Source organism: Cololabis saira, chromosome 21 (genome assembly GCF_033807715.1).
Source record: "Cololabis saira isolate AMF1-May2022 chromosome 21, fColSai1.1, whole genome shotgun sequence".
NCBI classification, from domain to species: Eukaryota; Metazoa; Chordata; class Actinopteri; order Beloniformes; family Belonidae; genus Cololabis; species Cololabis saira.
Genome location: NC_084607.1, coordinates 3,474,717 through 3,486,374, shown reverse-complemented (window position 1 = coordinate 3,486,374; position 11,658 = coordinate 3,474,717). Strand labels below are relative to the sequence as shown.

Here is an 11,658-nt window from a genome sequence, read left to right as displayed (position 1 = left end):
AAACATTTACAAAAAGTCATTCATCCCATCTGCCACAACCATTCTGAACAATATTAAATAGATTGTTGCACTTTTAACAGGCACTGTCATGTCTGTTTTAACTTATTTACTGTTTTTAACGTATTTATTCTTTTTATATTGTAACGTGTCCTTATGGGAATGTGTGAATGTGGTTGTGAGCCCTGTCCAAGAAGAATTTCTGTCACCATTGGGACAGACAATAAAGTATTCTATTCTATTCTATTCTATTCTATCATCCAGTTAGATTGTTGGGTCCTGGTCTGACACTCATTTAAACAGTCAGCTGCTCTTTTGTCCGTGTACTTCTCTTTCAGCTTTATAAAAATGAAATAAAAATAATTAAGTGTAAGCTTTAATAGGAAAATCGGATTAAATTAGACCATTTATAAATTTATTGTGACTCATTTACACAAAGTGTGAAACAATTCACGTGAACCACAACTATGGCGGTCGGGCAGCGGAAGTTCCGAGGGGCCCTGAACGCAGCACGGGTCAGATTAATGTGGTGGTTTCTGATTGGTTTGACGGCAGGAAGTAGGAAAGGATCCTCTTCCAGTCACGACACAACGAACCTACGGCTGCTTTTATTTCACTTTATTCCTCTGAGCGAGTTAAACTCACAGCCGGGACACTTTTGAATGGAAAACAAGGCGGCTCAGCTCGTTGTGTTTTGTGTTTTGTTGTGTCTTTTCCGCGGACGGACGGATGACGGAGGAGGATGGTGAGTTCACGTACATCTGGTTCAACGCGACACTCGTGGTGGTTACAGCAGTACTGGAGTTGTAAAAGAAAATCAGGATGGTGGATTTGATCATATGGGGACAGATAATTTGTGCTGATTACAAATCATATAATATATTACAAATAATAGCAGTGACCAAAACACCTGCAGAAATACTGCAGGAATGACATAGCAGCAGTTAAATGCAGCCTTCTGTAAGCTTTAAATATCCACTGGGCTTACATCAAATACATCAAAACACAACAATAAAAAACACTTTTCTGAACTTATCAATATGACTCTGTCCTTCACAGGATAAGTAACATGGATCACTGCAAAAACTCACAATCTTAACAAGAATATTTGTCTTATTTCTAGTTAAAATGTCTCATTTTAGTAAAAAAAATCTCATTACACTTAAAACAAGACTCATCACTGGAAAAAACAACAATTTTCACCTGTTTCAAGTAGATTTTCACTTGAAATAAGTAGAAAAATCTGCCAGTGGAACAAGATTTTTTTGCTTGTAATAAGAAGATAAATCTTGTTCCACTGGCAGATTTTTCTACTTATTTCAAGTGAAAATTTACTTGAAACAGGTGAAAATGGTCAAATAAGTTATTTTTCTGGTGTTATTTTTCTGGTGATGACTCTAAATGTTGAAATAGCAGTAAAACCACATTCATTGATGAAATGACATAAGGGATGGAAAGGAGGGATGGCAGTTTTACAGGGGGGATGATTTGGACCGTTTTTATTTCAGGGGGGATGATTTGGACCGTTTTTATTTCAGGGGGGATGATTTGGACCGTTTTTATTTCAGGGGGGGATGCCGTCCCCCCTCATCCCCCCTCAACTCCAGTACTGGTTACATGTCTGTCTGTCTGTCTGTCTGTCTGTGCTCAGGTGGCAGGATTCCGACGTCAGGCTGGAAGATGAAGGTCCTTGTAACATCGATGTTCTGCACAGCTCGTCTCTCTCGCACCAGCAGTTCCTCCACAGGTAAAATCACTGAAGTTCAGCTGGTTACCTGAGTCAGACAGACAGCTGCCATTAAGTATAGTTACTAGAGTTTAAAAATACTCCTGTAGAAGTTGAAGTATCAACTCAAGTTTTTTACTCAAGTAAAAGTATAAAAGTACTGGTTTCAAAACTACTTAAAGTATAAAAGTAAAATTAATGTAAGGGGGAAAAAAGCCATGAAGGACAAAAGCCATTGAAAATGAATGTATCTTAGTATAATATAAATATATTAAAGAAGCATATATGTGTACTATTGAGCATTAACATGTGTTAATATAAATATATTAAAGAAGCATATATGTGTACTATTGAGCATTAACATGTGTTAATAATAATATATTAAAGAAGCATATATGTGTACTATTGAGCATTAACATGTGTTTCAGAGAGCAGCAGATATGATGACTAGTTGCCTATAAGTATTGTAATGGTGCAAAAAGTCAAACGTTCATGTTCATGTTATCATTTATCCTAACCTTTATTGGAATGTACATCCAAGTTTAGTTGCAGGAATCTGAGGGAACGGATGTAAGAACAAAACTGGACAAGAACATCTGAAACAACCACAACCAAATTCACTCTATCCGGATGGAGCAATTTAACTGGATAGTTTTTATTAAAGGCCAAAATGAAATAGAGTAACGAGGCTGTTTTTAAAATGTAAGGAGTAAAAAGTACAGATAATTGCGTGAAAATGTAAGGAGTAAAAGTAAAAAGTCGTCTGAAAAATAATTACTCCAGTGAAGTATAGATAACCAAAATTTCTACTTAAGTAAGGTAATAAAGTATTTGTACTTGGTTACTTGACACCTCTGCCACTACCCCTAAAAAAGAAGCCACAGATTTTAGGGCACTTGAATCTTCCCAGGGCCCTGTCCCAATACTCCCCCTACTCTTACTTTCAGCACCACCCCTAAATTTATCTTGCTACGTCACTGTGTGGTTTATGTTCAGGTACGTAAGTGACTGTGTAGTTACGCTTGCACAAACGTCACACCATATCAGGAAGCCGAGAGTTTTAATTTCCGCTGTAGTGCTGTTAATATGCCACTTTATTAAGTTTTAATATTTTTTCAGGTGTAAAAGTAACCGTTAAGATCCCCAACCTGGGCTCAGTTTATCCACTAACGCCTGGTAAGAAATTTGATCCGATGTTTTCCGGAGAGGAGGAGGAGGAGGAGGAGGCGGCTCGGGAGCTGATTTATGGTTCCGCGTTAAATCGACGCAGAGTCTACGGCGTAGGGTACGGCGTACGGCGCGCGTCGCCGCGTAACCTACGCCGTAGGCTCTGCGTTGGTTTTTATTGGTTAAAATTATTATATTGTAAAATGGGAAATTTACGGGGAAATACTAATACGAGAGGACGGCGGGAAAGAGAGGTAAAAAACGGTAGTTTCCCGGCCAAAACGATTTAGAGTTCAAATTCAAGTGCCGCTTTAAAAAAGACAACAAATAAACCCTCAGCAGTGAGATAAAAAAAATAAACCCTTCAAATTCAGGCTTCTCAAACAGGTTTTCCAGGAAAAAACCAAATAATTCTTGACAGTTTTGATAACAACCCTAGGGGTCAGTAAAGGAACTGCAACTTCCTTGTTCGCCTCAACCTGGAGATTAAAATTTTGTTTTTTGATGCAAAATAAAAACGTTTTCTTCAGGTTTGCTTGCTGTGTTGAGGGAACTGGTGACCTTTGACCTGAGAGACCTGGTCCTGCGACATCAGAGTCTTTGTGGATATTAAGATCAACGGTCTAAAAATGCTATTTTTGGCTTTGCAGATATGCGTACAGCAGACCCGTCATCATCAGAGGGCTCACGGACAACACGGTACGTATTCAGCTGCTGCTGCTGATGTCATCAAAACCATTTGTGCGTATTTAACGATTTGTGTGTAGGAGGCTTTTTGAATTCAAGTTACTGACACACAAATCAGATAATCAGATAATACGTACGCACAAATGTTGGTTTTCTCTCCATAGTTGTCATAGTAGATGAGACTGTCTGTGGTTTCTTTGATCATAGATGTTTTTATGTCGGCTCTTTGTCGTTCTGTGTATTTTAGTTCCCACGTTCCTCCTCAGTGATGTGGGAACATCGCTGGAGTTTTATTACCACGTGCAGCTTGTAAGAGTCAGGTTTCGTACTGAAAACGAAAGAAAAATGATGAGTTTCTGTTGGGCCTGTATGGAAAAAATCAATTTTCCGATTCTAAATCGATTCTCTTATTAATTCCTAAAAATCGATTCGTATGTCTAAAGATTGATTTATTTTTATTTTTTCATCATTACATTACAACTTTTGGTATTTTTTGTTTATCCCCAAAAAAGGAATGTTTTGTTGGACACGAGAATAACTAGTGTCATGTTTTTACCTTTAAATATGTTTAAAGGTATGAAAGCATTAAAGTTTTCAGTTATAATTGCATAAATTGTCTATATTTCATTACTTTATATACTGTCTTGGGGTTACATTTGCATAAAATGCTAAAAACCAAATTCTCAAAAATTAAAATAGAAATAGAAATAGACCGAAAATGGAAAAAATAAAAACGGAATGTGGGAAAAAATAAAACAGATTTCCTCCGTCTCTGTTTCCTCCCTGGATCTGTTTGGTAATTCTGCTCCAAGATGTTTCTGTTTCAGTTCTATCAGCATTCTGGGAGCTGATTGGTCCTTACAGCATCATTAGCTGCAATACTTGCTGTTTAATCTCAATATAATACTAGTAGTAATATTTTGCAGAACTACAGTCATATCATTCATGCAACAGCTCAAAAAACAGTTTTATTAACAGTAACCCAAATCAATATCAGAATCGGATCGAATCAAATTGTGACAATCGATTGTGAATCTTAAGAATCGGAATCGAAATCGATTCATGACATTTGAATGGATCCCCAGCCCTAGTTTCTGTATAAACGGGCTTGAATCGAGCAGAACCGTCCTGATGCGTCTCGTCCAGAGTTGGTAGTAACGAGTTCCATTTACTCCGTTACATTTACTTGAGTAAGTTTTGGGAAATGTTGTACTTTTAGGAGTAGTTTTGAATCACTATACTTTTTACTTTTACTTGAGTAGATTTGTGAAGAAGAAACTGTTCCTCTTACTCCGCTACATTAGGCTACGTTGAGCTGTTACTTTTCTTTTATCCCTTTTATCCACGTACGCGTCAATCTCATGACATCACTGGTGATTCTTTGGGAAAAATGTTTGTTTTTGCATGTTTTGTCACATTTACACAGACTCAAACACACACAGAGTTTCTATGAGTTCATGTTTGTTCTAGTTCTGCTGGTTAAAAAAGAAAAGTACAAAGGCTTGACATTTTGTGCTACTTGTGCTTAATTTATTTTTTATTCTGTTATTCTGTTATTATTTATTAAAGTACTTGAATTTACTTTAAGATTATTTTAATTTAAGCTAATTTTTATTAATTTTAATTTATTTTATTGATTTAATTTGCAATTTTTGGCTCCTCTACCACCTCTGGTCTCGTCTCTCCTTCAGAAATTCCAGCTCTTGTGCTCCAAGTCCAACCTGCTGGGAGAATACGGCTCTCGGAGTGTGAGGCTCAGCACCGCCAACACGCACTCCTACAGGAAAGGTAGGCAGGCCCGGCTCGCCCTGGCAGGCCCGGCTCGCTCTGCTCCCAGACCCGTCCCCCCGTCTCACTGACTGTGTTTCCAGCATCAATAACCCTTTTAAAACCCGAATATTAGCAATAACCTGAATTTGCACAGCCATGTAAACACCAATAACCCCTTTTTAATAACCTGAATTTGCTCATATTCAGGTTTTTTAAAACCCCAATATGAGCCCTGGGTTACTCCTTTTAAAACCCGAATATTCAGTCATGTAAACACCAAACAGAATATCCCCATCAAACGGAACAGGAATCTGTTTTCTGCACATGCTCTGTTCACAAGGAATCCTGGTCTTTTGAGTCCAGGAAGTTCATATAAACACGGAGAAACCAAGACCAGGAGGAGACTAATCACTTCATAAATGTAATGAAGGATATGAACATTTCTGCATTTGTAGACGGTAGAAAGTACCGGGATAGAAGATTTACAAGAAGGAGAGAGAAAAGTTGCACGAAGCAGCATTTGTTTTGAATTTGGATACAGGAAGAAGAAGCAGAAATGACGGGAATTGCGTCATCACGTTCTCCGTGCATCGCTGGTTTGATCCAGATATCCAGAATGATTAATTACCATGGAAACGGAATATTCCCAATGTTTCAGTAACAGGAATATTAGCAATAACCTGAATTTTGACTGCATAAACGTAGTCCTTCTCTCCCCCCCCCCCTGTGATTGTTCCAGTGGACGTTTCCTTCCAGGACTACGTGGAGCGGCTGCTGAAGCCTCAGTCCGCCGGCGCCCTCGGCAACGGTGAGTCCTGCACCAGCCGGTTCTGACTCGGCCGGTCCCGTTGGCTCAGCTGACGCTTGCTCTCCTGCAGACACGCTGTACTTCTTCGGAGACAACAACTTGACGGAGTGGCGGGGCCTGTTGGACGAGTACGATCCGCCGCCGTACGTGCTGCCGCGCAGCAGCGGCGCCTACAGCTTCGGCATCGCAGGTCAGAGCCGACACGACCCGCTCCGTTTCTGTCCGGGCCGTGAGTCGCTGACGCCTGTTCTGGTCTCCTGCAGGTCCTGGAACCGGAGTTCCCTTCCACTGGCACGGGCCCGGGTTCTCGGAGGTCGTCTATGGCAGGAAGGTAGAAAACTCACAACTCACGGGGGGAACGACTGAAACAAAGAGTCACCACGGCAGAACTCAGAACTCCCATCATTCCCCAACCCGTAGACGCTCCTCCTGCAGCAGGAACTAGTAGATGTTTTTAGTTTTGGTTTATTTATTTAGCAATATAAGACAAATTGAACAATAAATGTAAAAACATTGAAATAACATGCAAGGAAAGGAAGAAGCCTGATGGCTTCTATAGAATCCTTTCCTTATATGAATAAAAAACTAAACAAAAGCTACACAAGAGGGAGTAAAAAAACACAAAACACAAAAGAAAATGTAACTTAGATTAAATATTAAACACTACAAAGATGAAACAATAAGAAAGTTCTTTAAATGTTTTTTGAATATTGTCAAGGATGGTGATGATTTAAGAGATTTATTGAGTGAATTCCACAAGTGATGAAATATTGATGTTTCCATGTTCTACAAAACGGTAAATTAAAATCATCTTTGTGCCTTGTGGCATAAGAATAAATATCGGAATTAACACAAAAGAAATTATGAAAAGAAGAAGGAAGATCTTGTATATAATTTTTAAATTTGAACATAAATAAACATGTTTGAAAAATGTTAATTATTATTGACGGATAATAATGAATATTTAATGAAAAGGGGAGCAGACGCTCATATCTGTTTGCATGTGATATCATTCTGAGAAACCTTTTCTGAATTATCAGTAATTTATTAATATATGTTGAATGTGTCGAAGCCCAAACAATGTTGCAGTAATTAAGACGAGGAAAGATTAAGCTAAAATAGAGAGTTAAATGAGAGGAAGGAAGAACAAAAGGACAAACTTTTCTCAAAATACGGTGTTTCCTTTAGCAGGAACTCTCAGTAGATGTTTCCTTTAGCAGGAACTCTCAGTAGATGTTTCCTCCTTTAGCAGGAACTCTCAGTAGATGTTTCCTCCTGCAGGAACTCTCAGTAGATGTTTCCTTTAGCAGGAACTCTCAGTAGATGTTTCCTCCTTTAGCAGGAACTCTCAGTAGATGTTTCCTCCAGCAGGAACTCTCAGTAGATGGTTCCTTTAGCAGGAACTCTCAGTAGATGTTTCCTCCTTTAGCAGGAACTCTCAGTAGATGTTTCCTCCAGCAGGAACTCTCCGTAGATGTTTCCTCCAGCAGGAACTCTCCGTAGATGTTTCCTCCAGCAGGAACTCTCCGTAGACGGTTCCTCCTGCAGGAACTCTCAGTAGATGTTTCCTCCTGCAGGAACAAGTAGATGTTTCCTCCTTTAGGAGGAACTCTCAGTAGACGGTGGCTCCAGCGGCAGGAACCTTTGGTAGACTTTTCCTTCAGGAGGAACCCTCGGTAGATTTAGGATTACCCACGATGGGTTTTCCTGTTTGGCTTCATTTTTGTACAAACCGGATGAGAAATTGTGTAAAATGTAAATAAAAACAAAATACAATGATTTGACAATCCTTTTCAACCCATATTCAATTGAATACACTACAAAGAAAACATATTTAATGCTCAAACTCATAAACTTTATTTTATTTTTCAAATAATAATTAACTTAGAATTCCATGGCTGCAACACGTGCAGTAAAAGTTAGGAAAGGGAATGTTTAAACTTCGTTACATCACCTCTCCTTTTAATAACACTCAAACGTGTTGGAAGAGAGGAGACTAATTCTCTGAGCTTCTCATGTGGAATTCTTTCCCATTCTTGCTTGATGAGCTTCAGTTGTTCAACAGTCCGGGGTCTTCTCTGTCGTGTTTTACTCTTCATAATGACCACACATTTTCAATGGGAGACAGGTCTGGACTAAAGCGGGCCGGGGGAGAACTGGACTCTTTTACTTCCAACCACGCTGTTGTAACACGTGCAGAACGTGGCTTGGCATTAGGGCTGAAATAAGCAGCGGCGTCCATGAAAAAGACGTGGCTTGGATGGCAGTAATGTTGCTCCAAAATCTGTCTGTACTTTTCAGCATTTATGTTCCTTCACAGGAATGTAAGTGACCGTTGCCATGGGAACTAATGCCCCCCAAACCATCACAGATGCTTTTGAACTCTGCGTTGATAAAAGTCTGGATGGTTCCGCCTCCTCTTCGGTCCGGAGGACACGACGTCCAGTGTTTCCAGAAACTATTTGAAAAGTGGACTCATCAGTTACAGAACACTTTTCCATCGTGCATAAGTCCATTTTACACGAGCTCGGGCCCAGATAACCCGGCAGCGTTTCTGGATGTTGTTCATAAACGGCTTTTGCTTTGCATGGTAGAGTTTTAACCCGCACTGACTGATGTAGTGACCAACTGTATTTACTGACAGTGGTTTTCTGAGGTTTTCTTGAGCCCATCGATCGATTGATTGATTGATTGCTCCTCACACAGCGGTGGTTCCTCTACCCCCCGGACCAGCAGCCTCACTTCCACCCCAACCGCACCACCCTGTCCTGGCTGACGGAGACGTACCCGCACCTGCCGGAGGACGAGGCTCCGCTGGAGTGTACCATCCGACCTGGAGAGGTGACGACCCGCCACGCTGATCAATGACTACGTTTCCATGCAGTCAAAATTCAGGTTATTGCTAATATTCCGGTAACTGAAACATTCAGAATATTCCGTTTCCATGGTGATTAATAATTTGGGATATCTGGATCAAACCAGTGACGCACGGAGAACGTGATGACGCAATTCCCGTCATTTCTGCTTCTTCTTCCTGTATCCAAATTCAAAACAAATGCTGCTTCAACTTTTCTCTCTCCTTCTTGTAAATCTTCTATCCCGGTACTTTCTACCGTCTACAAATGCAGAAATGTTCATATCCTTCATTACATTTATGAAGTGATTAGTCTCCTCCTGGTCTTGTGTTTCTCCGTGTTTATAAGAACTTTCTGAAAAAAGGGGGAAAAAAAGATGAAAAAAGAGGAATAAAGAGAGAAAAAAGATGAAAAAAGGAAAAAAAAGATCAAAAAAGAGGAAGAAAGAGGAAAAAAAGATGAAAAAAGACAAAGAGGAAAAAAGAGGAAAATAGATGGAAAAAAAGAAGAAAGATGAAAAAAAGAGAAAAAAAAGATTTTAAAAAATGATGAAAAAAGAGGAAAAAAGAGGAAAAGAGACGAAAAAGAGGAAAAAAGTGATGAAAAAAATAAAAAAAGGAAAAATGATAGAGGAAAAAAAGAAAGGAAAAAAGAGGAAGAAATATGAAAAAAGAGAAAAAAAATCCCCGTGTTTATAAGAACTTCCTGGACTCAAAAGACCAGGATTCCTTGTGAACAGAGCATGTGCAGAAAACACATTCCTGTTCCGTTTGATGGGGATATTCCGTTTGGCGTTTACATGACCCAATATTCAGGTTTTAAAAGGAGTAACCCAGGGCTCATATTGGGGTTTTAAAAAACCTGAATATGAGCAAATTCAGGTTATTCAAAGGGGTTATTGGTGTTTACATGGCCGTGCAAATTCAGGTTATTGCCAATATTCGGGTTTTAAAAGGGTTATTGATGCATGGAAACGCAGTCAATGTGTCGACCGTCTCCAGCCGGGAGGATTTATTGATCCTTCAGCCTCGTCAACGGCGCTGTAGCTAACTGATCTGTTCCTGTTCAGGTGCTGTACTTCCCCGACCGCTGGTGGCACGCCACGCTCAACCTGGACACCAGCGTGTTCATCTCCACCTTCCTGGGCTGAACGCCGTCCTCTCCCGTCCCGGTTCCTGCACACTCGTCTCTCAGGGAATCACGGAGCTGGGATTGGTTTTTAACATCTCTTAATCCTGAGTGACGCTCGTCTCACTCCAGCGACGTTTAGGTGATGGTGGCTCCTCGCTGCAGCTCTGGTTTCTGAAATAAACCTAAACCTGCTGCGTATTTGAGGATCAGGGTGGAAATGCTCCGTTGTAGCTCCACCCTGAAGAGTTTCACCTCCGACTGCAGCTACTGAGTCCCAACTTAAATCCACGAGGACGATCCAAACATACAAGGTTTGATGTGCAGAATTTGAGGAGATATAAGGGGGTCTGTCTTCATTTGCAGCCACTGATTTGATCACATTTAAAGCCTCCATATGTAGTAATACCACATCTAGCCACACGGGGCCCAGACCTGCTATATTGACTAAAACTGACACGGTCCCACCAGAGGTGGGACAGGAACTGACCCCTGACCTGGGTCATGTGCTGCCCCCATGTGGTCAGGAGTGGTATTTATTCCTACCGGGTACTAGGGACAATTTGTAATAAATGATATATAAATAACATTTAAATGAGTACCTTTTTAATTTTCTGCTGTGAATCACTTCCAACTTGCACGATTATAAAGTTCTGACTTTGTTGTTTTTCCCAGGAATCTTAGCTACGGGTGGCACCGACACGCCCTCGCGCCCGTTCACGTTTCCCCCGTCTACTAGTTTATTACGCTAGCAGCTCAATGTCAATGTGAACTTTAGATCAACAAACTCTGTTTTCTTCTTGCAGTGGGAAGAGATTAATGCGATTAAACTCCCCTATTCCATTGAGGTTTTTCAAAATAAGAGCCTGCCTAACGGTATCTTGGATTGGGTCCCGGAAAAAGCTAAAGAAAACCTTTCAAAATTAAGGATCAAAATATACATGAAATAACATTTCTGCTTTCTCCTGCTCTGATCCACATTTAATTAATTAATTAAGAGGCAGAACAACACAGAAATTGGAATGGATTTATTTTGCCCACAATAAAAAGGATAAATCCATTTGATCAGATGAAGTAGGTGGTGAGTATCTGGTGCAGTACCAGCCCCGGCCACATGGTGGCATCTGTTCATGGTAAGAGACGAAGACAAAACGAAGAGCGCCTCCAGTGGGACAAAGTGGTATTAGTCAAGGGGCAACTTTAGAAAAGCCTCCGTTAAGACTTTTGCTCACATGTCTGGGTAAAGTTTGACAACCTATTTTTTTTTGTTAGAACAAATCTATAGAAGGAATTTTAGGGGTGTTGTCATCTTGAATTTCTGCGCTAGAATATTCAAGTTCTCAATTCAGGCATATGGTCAGTTTTGGTCAACCTGTACAATTTATATGCATAATTGTCAAGATTAAAACATTGTATATCTAAGGAAATAGATAAAACAATACTAAAAAAGCCTTTATGAATCATATTGTAATATTTTAGCCAATATTGGATACAAAATATCACTTTTTTATAGACGTTTT

At 40.0% G+C, this 11,658-nt stretch overlaps 2 protein-coding genes across 2 annotated transcripts in view; both read left to right on the top strand.

Annotated features, from left to right (window-relative positions):
• The window catches only part of nlk1 (nemo-like kinase, type 1), a 25,971-nt gene extending 25,412 nt beyond the window's left edge, over positions 1 to 559 (top strand). The window contains exon 8 of the mRNA XM_061712572.1: positions 437 to 559. Coding sequence (XP_061568556.1) covers positions 437 to 559 — 123 coding nt within the window. The remainder of the gene's footprint in view (positions 1 to 436) is intronic.
• LOC133422390 (jmjC domain-containing protein 8-like) lies at positions 553 to 10,191 on the top strand. Its single transcript, XM_061712365.1, has 9 exons — positions 553 to 742; positions 1,649 to 1,744; positions 3,541 to 3,589; positions 5,269 to 5,365; positions 6,087 to 6,155; positions 6,226 to 6,345; positions 6,419 to 6,486; positions 8,862 to 8,996; positions 10,080 to 10,191. Exons 1-9 carry the CDS (start codon positions 660 to 662, stop codon positions 10,158 to 10,160), a joined length of 798 nt encoding a protein of 265 aa, XP_061568349.1. The 5' UTR covers positions 553 to 659; the 3' UTR covers positions 10,161 to 10,191.
• The last annotated feature ends 1,467 nt before the right edge of the window (positions 10,192 to 11,658 follow it).